Source organism: Ostrea edulis, chromosome 1 (genome assembly GCF_947568905.1).
Source record: "Ostrea edulis chromosome 1, xbOstEdul1.1, whole genome shotgun sequence".
Lineage (NCBI taxonomy): Eukaryota > Metazoa > Mollusca > Bivalvia > Ostreida > Ostreidae > Ostrea > Ostrea edulis.
Window position 1 is genome coordinate 14,625,110 of NC_079164.1, and position 18,616 is coordinate 14,643,725.

At 36.8% G+C, this 18,616-nt stretch overlaps 1 protein-coding gene across 2 annotated transcripts; it reads left to right on the forward strand.

Annotated features, from left to right (window-relative positions):
• The first annotated feature begins 1,430 nt into the window (after positions 1-1,430).
• Positions 1,431-17,834, forward strand: LOC125660839 (monocarboxylate transporter 12-like). Of its 2 annotated transcripts, none has more exons than XM_048892669.2 (7): positions 1,431-1,592; positions 13,308-13,377; positions 13,491-13,548; positions 14,564-14,707; positions 14,888-15,031; positions 15,199-15,990; positions 17,369-17,834. In XM_048892669.2, the coding sequence occupies exons 3-7, from the start codon at positions 13,494-13,496 to the stop codon at positions 17,560-17,562; spliced, it is 1,329 nt and encodes a 442-aa protein (XP_048748626.2). In that variant the 5' UTR covers positions 1,431-1,592; positions 13,308-13,377; positions 13,491-13,493; the 3' UTR covers positions 17,563-17,834. The 2 variants fall into 2 exon arrangements, with proteins under 2 accessions (XP_048748626.2, XP_048748630.2); XM_048892673.2 differs by lacking the exon at positions 1,431-1,592 and adding an exon at positions 12,227-12,325.
• The last annotated feature ends 782 nt before the right edge of the window (positions 17,835-18,616 follow it).

The following is an 18,616-nucleotide window of genomic DNA, read 5'->3' on the forward strand; positions in this document are numbered from 1 at the left end:
CTATAGTTTACAACCGTCAAATATAGTTTTACGGATGAAAACTATAGTTAACGAATCGTTAATCGTTACGGTCCGTAAACTATAGTTTACAGTCGATAAACCTAGTTTATCGACTGTGAAACTATGTTTAGCTCATTTTTGCGTGCCATAGTGGTGATATGCACTGACTGAATGGTCAAACCGTGACCACTGTCCAAAGAGAACTTGCGCACGGGTGGAACGACATTAAATGCATTTGATTCATTCAAAGTTTATGATTTGAAGTTAGGTCTCCCGGGTCAGCATTGTGGTTCTCAATCTCCCTTCTATACCAAAGAAGGATACAACCCCTATTATCCGCCGTTAGATCCGCCACTCTAATCACAGGGTTGTAAAACGTCTGAAGATGAGAGAGAGAGAGAGAGAGAGAGAGAGAGAGAGAGAGAGAGAGAGATGCTAACGAAATATCAAAGTAAGTAAAATTTGATTTTCAATTATTTGGAGAGCTCTATGGTTTGGTTTTCACTATGGCCGGTTCTAACACCAGAGTTGATGAAATCAGGAGCGGATCAAAAAAAAATTCAGAGGATGCGACCCAAAAACAGGAGGCTGAACCCCAAACATTACATATATATATATTATTGGTTAAAAATATGCAACCATAGTTAACCAAACGGGGGGGGGGGGGGGGGTGTTTAAAAACTTCGTAACAACATCCCGCGCCCCTCTAGATTCGCCACTGTGTAACCGGGGGGTTGGGTGGTTCATTAAGTTGATTTTTATGGTCTTCATGTGCAATGAATTAGACAAGTCACCAACAAGAAATGCGAATATATTCATGAATGATTTATACATACAATATTAGCGTGAACTTCTATAAATATAAATTAGTTTCAAACAACAATATATATATATTATGTTGCAATGCATTGTGATTTCCCGTTCATCATAAAATAATGACTAAATCATAAAACATGTAGGAATTTACATTGGAGACAAATACATGTACATTATTGCATTTTTAAGAAAACAATCTTTTTTTTTATCATGCCAAGAAATCCTGTACGGTCTGAATAACGTACAAACTCTTTGGCTTCAAAAGAACCGCATTACAGGTTAATTAATATTACAGGTTAATTAATAGTAGCCATCGCCTATCTCCTGGTTGCGGTCGCTGATCCCAATACCGGAGATTTGGGTAGAGATTTCTTGGCATGAAATGAAATATATTTCCTATATCTTTAACAAGTCCTAGCACACTATAGAGCTGACATCGTTTAAATGAACAGCTCGGTCGAGTACTTTTATAAATCTACAGATATGTGCATTGTCGCTTATCTAGGTTGGAGGACCCCCTTATTTTTCGATGACAGTCAATTTATCTCAAATATGGAGTAACACGTATATTTTCACCCCCCCCCCTCCTCCCCAATCTAGTGCAAACTGACGTAATATGTTCACCTTTTTGTGCATAACTACGCTGGAATACAAGTATGCCTGTGATCGACTTGCAAACTGTCACAATTATCACTGGTGGAAGGTCGCTCTGTCTTAATGATTTGACTTGGAAAACCAATATGTTGATCTAGGATATGCCTGGGTTATTCTCGGAGGTAAAGATTAATTTTTTAAATCTATAGTTATGCTGTGTGAATTTCTATATTTCAGTTAGACGTTGACATAAAATCACTAAAGCAATAGCTGTACTGTGTAAATTTTTGTTTTTGAGTTATAGCCATTGACTTAAAATCGCTAAATGAATAGTTATGCTGTGATTTCTGTATCTAAGTTAGCCATTGACAAACATTCAGTCAATTAATAGCTATACTAAGTAAATTTCTATATTTAAGTTAGCCATTAACATAAAATCACGGTACAGTCTAGCTCTCAGTGTTGTAGTACAGCAATAAAAATAACAGCCACCGAAACTGCTCTCTCTCTCTCTCTCTCTCTCTCTCTCTCTCTCTCTCTCTCTGTTATATGTTACTTTTATCGTACACGACGAGGCCAAGATTTACCCTCTTCTAATCACTTGACACGTGCATGCACGCGCGTGTTAATCGGAATTTTGTAAAACTAGTAGTAATAAAAATGAAAGCTATTTACTGTCATCTAAGAAGTGGATTGAAATTCCTTTTCCGAAAACCAGTTTCAATTTAACATTTTCAAGAATGCCCGTGGTTTGATGGTTCTAAGGACTCACTCGGTACAAGAGTGATCAAATGTCACTATTGAATCTGCTGATAATTGTACCGTCTAAGTCGTCTGCTGAGAAATTATAGCTTGATTTACCTGCTATTCATATTGGCTTGCTACTAGTGTACACATGCATTTGATAGTAAATTTTTTCCCCCTTGTCTTGAATTATCGAAAATATAATGCCACACATATACCAATTATCAGCTTCGTAAGCCAATCTGACTAAAGTACAGACCTATATTGTTATATATATATATAATATAGGTCTGTACTTTAGTCAGATTGCTTCGTAAGCCAATTAAGTGTCCGATTCGCTTAATCATGTGTCCTAGCGAATCGGACACATGGCACGCGAAGATGACCAATCGTAAACAAGCATGCATTGATGTAATGTTGGAATGATAGAACACCATCGCGTCACCGTGTCTATATTCTCACATTGTCCACGTTGTCAACCTAAACTCTTCACCATCACATATTTTGTTACTAATGAACATATAGGCGTATAGGAGGAAGGTAAACGTATAAACGCAATCTGGTTTGATCCGTTCACGTAGATCGCTACACAGTGTAGCGACCTACGTGAGCGGATCATATTCTAATTTTTAAAAATCAGATTGACTAGTGTAGCGACCTACGTGAGCGGATCATAGTCTGATCGACGTAAACGAGACCCTGGAGAGTAAGGGGGCGGATCAAAGAATTTTGATCACGGGGTCTAAATTAAAGTTGACCCCCCACCACTCCGAAAAAAGAACCCCAGTGTCATTCTGCCATAGATTTAGTCAAGGTACCTAGCCGTTTATCCGATGCTTATACTCCCCCTCCCCTCCCCACCTTTCACTAATGGAGTCATACGACTGTAACACTAGGCAGTATATGAATACAATGAAGGGCATCGCGATGGGCAATGACAAAGCAAAAGATAATTGAGAAACAATCATATACCATTCCATTAATTTAACATTGCATCCGGGGATAGGGGTGTCTTTTCATTTTCACACTGCAAAGAGTGTTCGATTCGCATTTACAAATTTGTCTGCAAAGCGCAAATTATCCCTCAAAATAAATTTTAAATAAGGCCTTAAATTCTGTTTCACACGACGTAGTGAAAATATAATGTTATAGTATAAGTCGTTATACCCAGAGATAAAATGCAATGTAATAGTACAAGTTGTTATATCCAAAGATAGAATACAATGAGACTAGTATGGGTTTATTCCTGAAAAAAATATAAATACATGTAGTTTCAAATATTCGTGACATTTTATTTAGATAAATGTGTATACATTATTGAAATTTGTGTAAGAAGGTAGGCGCCACGATATAAAAAGTTAATACCATGTATCAAATCTTTTAAACGTATCGCTAGCTTTAAAGAATAAAAATAATAATATCTGGATGTTAGAAAGGGTGTTTTAATTGGTTTAGAATGGCTCCTTGGTATGGACTTATTCAGAAAGGATTAATATCTTACCTCTGCAGAGTCCAAATCTTATTCCGGGGTCAGAGACCAAAGTCGTTAAAAAAAAAAAAATTAATCACCTTTGAAATTTATAAAATTTTCAGGTAGTGTTTACTCATGCAGTTTGAAAATCCACATGTTTCATGAAATATTTAAGTCACCATTAAAGGTATTTCATGGATGCTTTGGGACAGATGCTAAACACCTGCAATGAATTTAGAGGATTGCACGTGCTGATCTATTTGGGAATGTTACTAGAACTCTGAAGATTCTATCAGTTGATCCAGTCTACAAATACGTGAATCATTACAATTTCAAAATATCTGAAAAATAGACAGAACATTGATGTCTGTGAAATACCTTAAACATGTCTTATGTGTCAACTCTGCAAACAGCAAACTGTCTTTCTTACTGTATGTTCGCTGTAGTTTAATTTTCGCTCTTATCGATTACGATCTAAACTGTGAAATTGAAACCAGAGAATATATATAGAATTGGCACTAAATGATTTAACCTGTGTAAACTATTTTTGTCAAGAAACCATGAAAATGAGCAGGAACAAATTTATAGCTGTAGCAGTATGTGGCTTGGATTTCAGGCCCAAAACTGGAATTTCCCAGAGCAGTGCGAATTCCTGTGTTATCGAGGGTTTCGTCCGTAGATAAATGACAACAAGTTCAGAAAACCGATAAAGATATGTCCCATATACCATACAGATGAGATAATGAAAAATAGTACTTAAATGCTGATTTCCTGTACATTTAGTACTTTTATTTTACTTTTTGGAAACTTTAAGGGGGATACACCCTCGCGCCTCCGCTGACTACACGCCTGGAGTCCCTGGTTACAGGCAGCACGTGTATTTGCTGATAAATGCGAGTCTGGCTTCCCACGTTTTTAAAACGGTTAAGGAGGAATAACACACCAGAGAAGAAATCTGATATGGGTGGAAAATGTTCTTATGTATTTGAAAAGTGTCACATTTACCTTATTTAGTAGAAAAAATGCAGCTTTAGAAGAGAATAATCTGAAGAAGACAAATCAAAATCCCTGTTACACTCAAACTACAGAGCAGCAGTCGACATTAAAAAGAATATACACGTATTGCTGATAAGTCAACCATTATGTATCATTCCTCCTTAAGGAAGTTAGCCCCTGTGCTTTTGAGCACAACTGCGCAGGATGCTACAACCAAGTATTTACCGGTTCAATACTAATCCCATTGGTGCAAACATATTACATGTACTCATCTATTACAGAACCCTATCCAGTTGAAACTTCTTTGTGTCAATTAAAATTTTGAAAGGGTTTGGCGGAAGGATTGATAAATGAAAAAAATCTAAATCTGCACGATATCAGTTTCTGTTTCATCCAATATATCCTCTACTTCTAGACTATTATACGTGAATTTTAGTTTTATGATTTATGATTCAAGTAGTTGAGACTTGTGACTAGTTCAAATGTTGTAATTTATTAATTTCGTTGAAATATTTTCCCAAACAGAACACCGATTCTTGAAAAAGTTTAAATTGATTTACTCGAAATGTATAAAAATTCAATATTTTCGCCAATGATTTAAAAATTTGATATCTAACCCCCACTCAAATTTTAAAACAAGATCTTGAAATTATGTGAAATTCTATAAATTGATATTACTCCTAATATGTCTTTTTAGACTCTCAAATCATGAATTTTTTTCGTATATCAAGTGCAAAAAGGTCATTATTTATTTCCATTACTTGCATTAAACTTTTTAAAATCTGTGTAATGAATAAATATGAAGTGCAAAAAGGTCATGTTTAGAACACTGACATAGCTCAATAACAAGCATTACGACCCCAGTTTTTCTTTTTAATTCCCTGATTCTCATTCAATGTAGAAACAAAAAATACACTTCCCCCAAAAATGACATTACTCCAAATCTTTTCGTTATTTCCCGTAAATACATTTCGCGGGTTTTTTAGCTCATGCACAAGCGCTTTCGCGCTCAGTATATATATATATATATATATATATATATATATATATATATATTTATATTATATATATATATATATATATATATACCACTGCTGATAAGTGTTCGGGCAGTGCGAGGTTCGTTACAAGCAACAAAGGTCGCTTATGTATTTCTGTGCCTTAGCTTTCCCTCCCACCCAGCCCATTTTCAGTTTTGAATTCATATGCTTTCATTTGTGATTTTTCAGCTTTGTCGATTTGATGTTTGCTTATTAAAAGCGATCTTGTAACGAACGCAACCAACCTATTCACTTTTTCTGTTCTGTTTTATTATCAAATAGTCAAGAAAATATTTATTTTCGGACGAGGGCACTGAGGGAGAAAATAAGTAACAATATTCATACAGAAAGATAGCATTTGTAACATTGTGTGTATAACCTTATTCATGTAAATTGTATTGTGTAAGCAGTTACATCAGGCTGACTTCAGATCACACTCTCATCATCGTGCGTGTGGGTCTGCTGGGGTGACCACTGACTTATAGATGAATATTTAAAAGCACGATCGCTCATTTTACTTCATCGGACCAAAACCTCATTTTTTTTAAAATCACTTGAGAAGACGCACTTGTTCATCTGGTAAGAGCCATTAATCACATTCATTAGTATTTAAATAAGAATAACATTGAAATACATATACATGCAAAAATTTAAATACTATAATGGACGTATCGACGAAGTTTATGTTTATTTAAAGTGGTCCCTCTTCTGTCCACTCTGCGACTCTTCTACACACTGCATACTTACCCCGGTTACAATTGTGGAGAAAGTGCGATGTTTCTATATTAGTATTCCCCAGATCTTTTACCTACCTGTAGTACTCCGGTATAGTTATGTAACTGTACAAATCTAGTTTCAAGTTTGAAAAAAAAGACCAACTATTTCGTGTGGGTTTTGGGGGATGGGGGTGGGGGGTGGGGGTGTTTTTTCCTGTTTATTTGCAGTTGTTGTTGCAAGAATTCCGTTAGATCTGTTTTCTTTTTGTAAATTTTTGTACTGTACCTCATGTATCACGTGGTTTGAATGTAATGATGCACTTGAACTTACGACAGTGACCCCCAGCATTAAGGACGGATAATACATCGTCATAATGACCGATTGCCTTCCGACAAATAAATGTATTTAAAACCTTTTGAGGTTGCCTAGCCGGATAGCTATGTGATTTATGACGCGGATCTGTGGATCGCGAGTTCGAATTGCTCATGGAGATTTTTTTACTGCATTTTTCTTCTTCACAAAACAGAGTTGATTTTTCAGTTTTCAATTTCAAAATTTTGTATATATTCTCCACTTTCCATTCATAACAGTCTTTTTTTCTCGGAGTAGTATACTTCCTTAAACCCTTGTGATAGTAGGTTATCTAATGATCGGGTACGTCAACTACTATCAGCTCGGCTTACTGCGATTGTAGTACAAGTCACGTGTTTTACTTCAATTTTGTTGTCTTTTATAATTTTAGTTTTTTAATTTAAATGTTCAAATGTGCCAAATGAAAATACAAGTTTACTTTACACTAACCCACGGCAGTATATATACAATGCAGGCGCTTTGCCAGAAAGAAAATGGAGTGTACCCAAAGTATGGCAAGGGGTCTGGGGACCGCTTTGAGGTCCCCAGTGGATCCAGAACAAAGCCTGGGGGGGGGGGGGGGGGGGGGGGTGGGTTCGCCCCCGGTAACTCCTGGGTTTTACCAATGAAATCAACTATTGTTTATGCATAGAAACGTGGTTTCATTTCAATTTCCAAACTTAAAAGAATTCGTGAAATTATTTTCTAAAGCGTTTTATTATGCCAACTCACCGTATGTAGGCCTACTTGGACTGACTTTACATTCGTTTCACGAATTTGTTTCGTTGTTTTCGATTTTTGTTTGATATTTGTCATGATGTTAATGATTCGAAAATCAAAAAGGACTTCAAATTTAATTGAATGAACATTATCATGCTGATTAAATTATAAGCCGGAACTAAATGCATCTATTTTTAGGCACAAATATTGAAACGGCAAAGAGCTCTCTCTCTCTCTCTCTCTCTCTCTCTCTCTCTCAATGTTACAAGTGTACACAGTTGTATAAGCGCCTGCAATGGTGTTCATATGACTGACTGTCCTGGGTTTAACATATAGAACAATCAAAGGCCTATCGTTGAAAATTACTTCAAGGTGCTCGAGGACAGGGACCGTATTTACGATAACATGCTGTGCGAGTGTATTTAAAGATTTCATTCAACGTGAATACACCAGACATGCGGATTGTATAGTAGTTTATATCTTACACATGCGGCCTCAATCGTAACTACTCGGCTATTTCCGTAACCGCAAATGAACCTCGTATGTGGATCGACGCCATCAGAGTTGGTTGCTACGTATACATAAACGTAACTATGACGTCACAGTCGTACGTTACACTATGAAACGTGAACTTTCAAATGCATCTAAGAGTGTATTCGATTAAGCGACCCGAGTTACACGGGTAACTAGAGTTGTAAATAAAATGTCGAATTATCGACACTAGTGTTGAACTCGTGTTACTCGAGTATACTCCCCATTTTACCAGGAGTAACAAGTGTTCCAATATGGCGGCGTGTTAGGAAGAAACGTAGTGTGAAGATTAGTTTTGTCTATATTTCGTACCAGACATGTAACGCATCAATAAAAACACGATACGAAACATAATTCTGACACTTAAAATTGAACTGGATACTAAAAGGAAACTTTAAATCGCATTCGCGAATGCACAGACTGTCGAAATGCTGAATTTACCAGATAATAATAAAACTATGCAATGTAATGATTTTTTTTTTTTTCGTAATGGCAAATAAAACTTCAAATTACTCGCCCTTGATTACAGGTGGCGCACGATCCGTTAACGTCCAAGGCGTTTCTAACCTCAAGTTTAAGAGAGCGTCGGAAGGACATGTTTAGATTAAAAAGTTGTTGCATATTTAGTAACGATGGCGGATTACGGTTCGTAGGACCTCACTGCGCTTAGAGACGAACTTAGAAAACGCATTGCAAGACTCTCTGGGTGGAAAGGAAACCACGTTCAGAGTTTCGGCTGTAACCGAATTTTCTCTGTCACATCGATTAAATAAAGACATTCAATACACATTGAATGTTTTTCATTTTAAACTACTTCGTGGTGAAGTTTACATGCTTAAACAGTAGTTTAGGTTGAATATATAATATGCAATGTTGAATTGCATATGTTTAAAACAATAAGATGCGGACCCCCCCCCCCCCCCTCTCTCTCTCTCTCTCTCGATCAAGGATTAAGAATATCAATTATTAAATATATCCATATATATATCTGAAATTCTATTATTAAGCTGTTAAAATGTGTAGTAATAGTGAATGTATATGTATAGCTTCTCTTTATGAAATAAAATTCACAATAGGGAAGGCACATGCATACAGAGTACATGATATATCATACCACATTAAACAGTTTATTTGCGTGTTTTAACTTATATCACTTACGTGATGACGTCACGATAGGTAAACAGTTTGCGATTAACTTTTTTATTAGTCCATAGGGCAAGCGAGAGCATAAAAATTGGCAGGTCAAATAAATTTTACTACCCCATATGCTAGCTGTACAATAATGATTCAAAATTTCGAGTTTCTACATTTTAATTGAATATTACAATTTGGATTGCAAGTTTAAGACGGAAGTTCAAGCTTTCTTTCAACTTCTAAATTCACGTCTCCATCCATATACTATGATTGATATACTATGAGTTGGTTGTACTCTGCATGAAAAGCACGACTGTACCCTGCGTATAGGGATGGTTGTATCCAAATGACGTTTGTCCATGGTGTTGCAGGAAACTGATGTAGGCCTACATAATTTGACCCGAGTTTACATTCATGTATAAGGATTTATCATGTTTATATGTACCATGACAGTTCATGATATGAATGATTTAATACTAAAATACATCACTTAACAAATGTAGTACACTTTTCAATTTGAAGGTCAATTTGAATGTTCATACTTCAGATTGAAATCGAAGTTACAAGTGAATATTGAAAAACGTAATGCAATGATTTTAAAAAATAAAAACCACAATGAACAATAGGCCTATGTGTGACTTTTATTATAAACACAACATTGTATATATGATAGTGAAATTTGTAATTTACTTCACTTGGATAAATTTATAGCTTTATGAATTTGCATTTAATTTTGATAAAAGTAGATATGATTCAAATTTTATTTCTAAAAAAGTCAGAAATATCTTAATCTCTTGAGATGCATTTTTCTTCTGGTTTGCGTCAACAGTTAAAATAGGCTAGGACTGGTATTCGTTTCTTTGACGTATTGGACTGTACTTCCGTGGGTCAGTTGATAAACATGACATAACAACATAACTATGATAATGCAAACTTTGATAAGTTATGAAAGTTTGACAATTTCATCTCATATTTTGATTAATTTCATATTTATTGACTATTGAAGAATCCAGACTCGTTTTCCCTGAAATTCAAACAATATTTTACAATACTTTTTGAATTATAACAAAATTAACAATGAAAGTAAAGTGTTGAAATTAATTTACAATCCAGTCATCGAAAACAAGACCTAAGAATATTCACTGCCTTACAGTTACAGTCTGATTATAGCCACCCCTCCATTACAGTCGTGTCGTCGTACCGAGTGACGGCAGAGGGGGGTGTGCTGTTAGCAATCGCGTTCATTTATATTTTGACGACCTTGGTTAACTCTAAAATTAATTTTTAAATGACATCTGAAATGTATTTTTGTACCATACTTAGTTTATATATTGAGGACTCAAATTTCCCCTGTTCGATTATAGATCTAGTCTAGAAAGGGGGGGGGGGGGGGTCATAGAATTATAAGATCATTGATGACTGTATCACCAAGGATAGATAAAATTTCAGCATAAAACATTCATGCAGAATATTACGATCTAGAGAGTAAATGTTTAATCCCCCGTAAATACTTTCTGCAACAAAGTTGTTATCTGATATCTGTGAAGTCGGACTGAACTGAAGACTGAAGTTTATAGCGCACGACGCTGGGTGTAACTTAAAACGATCGTTGTCGCTGTCACATCTGATGACGATGAACCAATTGATTTTTTTTAAAAGCTTCATATCTCGGGAATTCTACCCCCGCTCCCTATTTGCACAACAAAAACCTTGCACTCTCTTATAAATCTTATGTACACCGGAAGTCAATAAGGACGTAAACGAGTCTTGCGCCACCTATGTTTGAAATAGGGGAAACAACTGACAAATATTCGTTTTTTAATTTTACAAAATGCAATTCTACATGATTATATGATAATTAGAAGATATAAAACAATTGCCTATGTAAATACAACAATGAATTTGTTATATTACATTTCCCCATCAGAGTTCGCATTTCTTGCGTTCCTACCCTCCATGTTGTAAACAAACACCACACAACACGATCACAGGGGCTCGGTTGTCAGATATTGAAGTTTTTTATTATTTGTTCCCGAATAATAAATTGAAGTTTTGCATGATTTGTGTCCGAATAATAGATTATATAAATAAAATCCACCACCAAAATCCGCTGTTTTCGAGGTTTTAAAAAAGGTGTATCATGTACATACATTAAAAAAAGTAAAGGGACGACACTCGCCATCTTGGATTTCTGGGGGGCCCTCGATTCACGGCTTGTTTTTAACAATTTCTACACTCTGCCTACCGGTTTCTGGCGAGATCTATGTTGGAAAAAGATCCAACGACTTCTCCCTATCGTCTGCTTATATCTACATGCCGTATTAAAGATCCAGTGACCCGAAACATCCTCGATACCTGCCCCTACTTATCGAAAGCAACGGAAGTTTGCATCGAGTGACACGACGCCTACCGGAGCTCTCCATATAATCACTGGGGTGTTCCGAATGTATACGATAAATCTAGAGAAGTTAAAGTTGAAATAAGCATAAGGGAGGGGGGGGGGGGGCGAGATTACTCTTCATCAATTTCCCTTAATGATAGGGAAAAAGTGGATTTACATATAATTGGTCAAGATAAGTTGAAATGGGGGAAGGGGGAGGTTTGCATGACACCCCCCCCACGCCTTCTATGGGCCTGCAACTTGTGTTTGCGTTTGTGTAATCGAACGAACACTGTCTGATGAGTTAACGACAATATACTTACAATACTTGTATGGTATATCGGCCTTCAATTTGATATTTATATAGCAATGTGTGGATAAACAGGTGTTCTTTTTTATCATGTGCCCCTGTGGTACTTTGTGCGTAAGTTAATCTAATGAGAATCATTCAGTTATTGGTATATAAAATCTCTCCCATAAATTACATAGTTTACTATTTACAGCTTACTATGCTACGACATTGTCTGAATTCTTTGTTCTTCCGTGGAAAACATTCGTTTACTCAATTATAATATTCAATTTAAATTCAGTGCTTATTTCAACTTTAACTTCTCTAGATTTATCGTATACATTCGGAACACCCCAGTGATTATATGGAGAGCTCCGGTAGGCGTCGTGTCACTCGATGCAAACTTCCGTTGCTTTCGATAAGTAGGGGCAGGTATCGAGGATGTTTCGGGTCACTGGATCTTTAATACGGCATGTAGATATAAGCAGACGATAGGGAGAAGTCGTTGGATCTTTTTCCAACATAGATCTCGCCAGAAACCGGTAGGCAGAGTGTAGAAATTGTTAAAAACAAGCCGTGAATCGAGGGCCCCCCAGAAATCCAAGATGGCGAGTGTCGTCCCTTTACTTTTTTTAATGTATGTACATGATACACCTTTTTTAAAACCTCGAAAACAGCGGATTTTGGTGGTGGATTTTATTTATATAATCTATTATTCGGACACAAATCATGCAAAACTTCAATTTATTATTTGGGAACAAATAATACAAATCTTCAATATCTGACAACCGAGCCCCTGTGAACACGATATGTTTTATTTTCATATATGGAGTTCATTGACTGAGCATGCGTAAATTCAACTCTAGTGTCACAAGAGTTGCTTTAATCGAATTCACCCTAAGATATTATACACATCTAAGGTACCACTATCAATTTATGTATCAGAGTGAATAAAACGTTATATAAATAACACATTATAAAGGGATTCAGTTCTGGCCTTTTAACTACTCATCCACAGGCGCGCTTCCGGCGAAGAAATGCATCGATTTGATGCAATTCTTGTGCCGATCCACGTCCGAGTCTTCTTACCGGTTACGGAAAAGGACGAGCGCGTGGTCCGATTGATGCGGCCTTTGGAAGGATATCGACCCTTCACCTGACATTTTCCCCGCGATACAACTACACCAAACTCCCCGTCGAGGCCTCATTACGTCACCTACGAATGTGAGCAAACGAACTCTGGTGGAAGTTTGACAACTACACCTGTATGTCGTGACGTATACGTTTATATTGTGACGTCATATAATGTGCAGTTCACTGAGGGTGCATTTTATGATGTTTTGTTTTTCTTAAAAACTTTACTCGGAACACTTTATCAAATCCTGCTGTGATTGTCTTTGTTTAACAGCTACAACAAGTAATCCATTTTGTTTGAGATTATTCCAAATATAGGACATTCCACATATACATTCTATGTATATACAACCAACCCACGGGTTCATATCATTTTTTTGTCTGTTTCAGAAAGTGATCAACTCTGCTGCAAATGGGATAATGATCCAATGACTACTCAACTGGAACAGAATAATTTGAGGTTTATATGTAATCCTGTTGATGTTGAGATCACATGCATTCCTTCCTATATACACACGACGTACATGTGTATTATGAGGGCGATACTATATGATTATGTACTTCCTCTTACAGGATATGACTTCTGGACAGGGGGATATTGACGGAGGATACGCCTGGGTAATACTAGCAGGTAAACAATTAATATATTGTATGGAAGATAACGTTAATATGAATTAGATATTGACTTCTCGACAAGAGGGTATTGACGGAGGATACGTAGTGTGGGTCTTGTTATAAAGCATATTAACCTTAATATGCACCTTTTCTGACCTTGGTGATCATGCATGCTATTCAATATCCTGTGTAACTTTCGACAACTTCGTTTATAAATGTTTGATCCGTATAGTCACCTGGGTCAAAAACATTGCACTGTAACATGTGTAAACCATTGGAGGAAATCGAACCATAAATATTCGATGTTCTCTTTTTCATTTGTATGTGTCAGGAAGCTTAATAATGTGTCATTACCACATGGTACTAATTTAGCCACGTTTTAAAAACCATCTTATCCCACTAATTCATAATTACATATTCTCAGTGTTTTTATTTTATAGAAAAATAATTGAATCCTCCTGTCCCTACAATATGTGCCATACAAATGGCAATGAAGCATTGTACAAAGTTTCAAGTCTATCCGACAAGCCATATACTAGGAGAAGCGGTCAAGAAAGCCTTGTCCTTTCGTTTGCCTGGGGAAATTACCCCCCCCCCCCCCCCCCTCTTTCTCTCTTTGACAATCCATTTTAAACATTTACATAATGTATGTAACATTTTAAAAGTAGCCGTTAAAAATTACCCCATTACTAACCAAAATTTAACATTGATCACTTTTCAAAGACCTTTCTTTTTTTTTATATCAAGATTTAACGTTAAAACTTGATCCGGGTGAATTGTGAATGTTCAATTAAGAAATTACCCCTTGGGTCGTTTTTCAACGGGGTAACTATTTAATGGTACACATCTATTAAATTAATGTTTCTATCGTTTTCTTTTGTTTAAAGTTGCATCCTTCAGAACTGCATTACATTCTGAATGTTTCTGATATATTTTACAGGTTTTAATTAAATCAACAGGTCTGTGGGTTTTTCTGTTATCATCTTATGACAAGTCGTGATTAATTGTTCATTTGTTGTTTAACGTTACAGCCTGCTTTTTTATGTACATGCTACTACTGGGTTCCATCAAGTCCTTTGGAATCCTGTTCTCGGAAATCCTGACGGTGACAAACGGTGGCGCCGGAAGTACTGCACTCATCGGAAGTACCGCCAGTTTTATACAGTCTCTGGCAGGTATTACATGTATAACCGATTCCATTGCATTTATAGTAACTGCAGAACTGTAGCTCTACGGAAAAAAATATGTTGACAGGGCGGGCGGTCTACAGTTCTGCAGCTCATCATTCAGTGAGTATAACACAGAAACCGGTAACGTACTATTTGTATAAAAATGTCATCGCCTTAATATTACAGGTCCCTTCGCCATTCTGCTAGCCACGCGTTACTCGTTCCGTCTGGTATGTTTCTGTGGGGGCCTGTGTCTCTGTTTGGGACACGTATGTTGTGCCCTCACCCTCGATGTCAGGTATTGGTACCTCACATACAGTTTAATCACAGGTGAGTCACTTATTAACAGCCTTTACGTAGTTTTCTTGTGTGCATATTTAATAGTTTTTGTTTAATTTTATTATATTCACAGAATACCGTATTATTGATATATCATTTATTAAAATCTAACACAAGAATATGGAAGCATTTCTACCTTTAGATTTACACATTTTCAGGAATTGGTTACGGCTTAACATATGTCCCGTGTTCTACTTTGATCAACTACTACTTTGAACGCAACCGTGCCCTTGCTAACGGCATAGTGTTGTCTGCCAGTGGAGTTGGCGGGTTCCTATTTCCACATCTATACCGGTTTCTAATTGACCAATACGCAATAAGTGGAGCCATGTTAATACTTGGTGGTGTGTTATTGAATATATGTGTGGCATCGTCCTTCATTAGGCAGCCGTATGAATTCAGCTCTTGTGCCTCAAAGAATACAAAAGAATTGCAAAACGCGCCATCGTCATGCAAAGAAGTTCTGTGTCGCAAGATCTGCGTCTGCGACAGCAAGATCATGAAAGACTTGACGTTTTTATCGTTCTCACTAGCGTTTTGCTTGACTGCTCTCAGCTACTCCGGGTATTTCTACACTTTCCCTTCGTTTTTAGAATCAGAAAACATAGGAAAATCAACCACCGTGCTAATATTTTCCATCACAGGTGTATGTGAAATCTTTGCCCGTGTAGCTATGGGTTGGTTTACAGATTTGAAGGTCCTTTCACCGACCAGTATTTACGGATTATGCATGGTCATCAGTGGCAGTTTAGCCTTTATTGTGCCAATTGTTCGACATCCGTCCGTGTACTACGTTTACGCTGTGATTGTGGGGATATTCCCTGGTTCTTTTTTCGCATTGATGTCTATTATTCTACTGGAGATCGTCTCACTAAAGGATCTCCCCTCAGCATTTGCTATAGTCACCATATTCATAGCCATCTTCTGTCTTCTCGGAATACCCTGCTTAGGTGAGTTTGTGAAACAATAGAATTATTCTCTACATTTCTCGGAATATCCTGCTTAGGTGAGTTTGTGAAACAATAGAATTACTCTCTACATTTCTCGGAATACCCTGCTTAGGTGAGATTGTGACAATAAAATTCTCTACAATTCTCGGAATACCCTGTTAAGGTGAGTTTGTGAAACAATAAAATTATATTAAACTCTACATTTCTCGGTTTTAAGGATGAATGACACATGGTCATAATAATGGCTGACTTCCTTTTGAAACATGAATGAAAAATATTAACGGCAAACTAACAACTCAACTCCATCGTCAACCTCCCATATTAATTTTATGCAGAAATATTCCATTATCGCCTGCATATGGTGTTTATATCTCTCTCTGATTCTATACGCAAGAGCTTGTTCTGCGTACTTAAGGTTAGTTTTTAAATCGAACTGACAAACAAGTTGATGTTACATGGGTTTCAACAGTCTCATTTAAAATCAGCATTTCGCAAATTCTATGGTCGTAATAACGATCTTGTTTGCCAATACAACCTATCATTGGGTCAAATGCTGTCTGACGTGTTTCATGTGACGTCTCCATATGAGTGAAATATTCTCGAGCGGGACGTTAAACAATATTCAATCAATCAATCATACCGATGAATTTGTTCGACCGCTCTTGGCACACTGATTTTGACTACGGATAATTCCGTTAACCTGATCAAAATATAGGGCTCACGGCGGGTGTGACCGGTCGACAGGGGATGCTTAATTCTCCTAGGCACCTGATCTTACCTTTGGTGTGTCCAGGGGGGGTGTTTGCCCAACTCTCTATTTTGTATTGCTTATAGATGTTATGAGATTGACCACTGTTCGTTATCTTCACCTTTCATTTATCAGTAATACTTGTGCATATTCTTTTAAATCTAACTGGCTAACTCAGTAGGTCAACATGTTGACCGCTGTTCTGTAGATCGTGGGTCCGAGTCTAGTAGGGGATGTATGACCCAATGATAGGTTGTATTGACGAACTAGATCGTTATAAGGACCACAAAATTTGCGAAATGCTTATTTCAATTGAAACTGTTGAAACCCCTCTACCATCAACTTGTTTGTCAGTAGCTTGCCTCGATTTAAAAATTGACCATACGCAGAACAAGCTCTTGCGTATCGAATCAATTGAGAGATATAAACACCATATGCAGGTGATAATGGAATATTGCTACATAAATATGGGAAGTTGACGATGGAGAAGCTGAAATCATCCCGTTTGTCATAGCTTTTGACAAAGCTGCTGCTGTTACATGCATGGTTTGACCTTGAAGCAGCTGATAATATCGGTGCTAGATTAAATACAACAGATGGCTATTTATTTCTAAGGTTTTTTGTTTTCAGGTTGGATTGAAGATTTAACAGGGAGCTGGGACGATGTGTTCTACGTGAGTGGTATTTTACAGCTACTCGCAGCCGTGATAACGTTCGGTGTGTCCCGGTGTACTAAGCCTCTCGTCACTGATGACAATGAGGAAATGGAGAAGGATGTGAACGACGCTGCCAACGAAAACTTGCTAGAAACCAGTAAAGGATAGAGACAGGGGATGGCGATTCTATCCTGGCGCACCGTGTGGGACAGACCCAAGCTGTGCTGAATGCAGACACCCGATGTCTGAAAATTGCAGATGAAGATGTCGGGTATACCCGATTCAACGCGCCACGTGTACACATCTTTTGATGGTGAAATCATACTTCATATGAAGTGATTTAAAGAGGTATTAAATAAAATTTTGGTGTATTGAGCCACCTTAAAGACAACACTACATTTTTCGTGGTCATGCATCAAAAATTTTCTTCAACCTACAAACTTTATTTTCAGTTACTGTTGAGTGATGGCCAGAAAACACCTACAGTATATAGATTTTTAGGTCACAAGGTCAATGACATCAAGGTTATTGTTATATATCCTACTGTGGGGACCCAAATTTTTAAATGCTCTGCATCGTGTTCAATTACTTACAGCAATTATATTGACGATGTCGTTTCATGGTCGAATTGGTATGAATGTTCACATACATGGAGAGGGGAATGAGGCGAAACCAACCGTGACTAACTAACAATGATGTTCATATTCAGGAATGTTTATTTTATTAAATATCTCGTAAAACTTCTTCATACTCGCCAAACAAATTCAAAGCTGACAAATCCTAGCATATATATTTTTCTAACTGTGGTAAAACTCCGCGGTAAGGCATGGGTTCTGTAAACCCTTCCTTTCTTGAGGAACTCAATAATTTAACGGAATGTCCAATCGTTACCTTACAGGAGGAATAACGCACCAGGGAAATCTGATATAGATGGAAAGTGGAGGATATGTACGATATTTTGATAAAACTGAAAACTTTCAAATTACCTTATTTAGTTATTTAAAAAAAAAATATTATAGCAGAAAGTATCTGGGGTAAATTCCTACTAGAATAGTCGACACGTTAACTTACTGAGCTAGGTAATGAGAATTAAAACGAATATACATTAATTTATATTTTCATTCAAGTCTCAAAACGAAGTCGGCCACGCATCATTCCAACTCTAAAATAGACAGTAACTACTTTGTAATGATTTAATATAAAAAGTTCTGTAATTTGTACA

Coding starts and splice junctions, on each gene's coding strand:
- LOC125660839 (XM_048892669.2), top strand. CDS start 13,494: ATGACTTCTGGACAGGGGGATATTGACGGAGGATACGCCTGGGTAATA. Junction 14,708..14,887: donor TTTTATACAGTCTCTGGCAG/GTATTACATGTA, acceptor TTAATATTACAG/GTCCCTTCGCCATTCTGCTA. Junction 15,991..17,368: donor TCTCGGAATACCCTGCTTAG/GTGAGTTTGTGA, acceptor TTTTGTTTTCAG/GTTGGATTGAAGATTTAACA.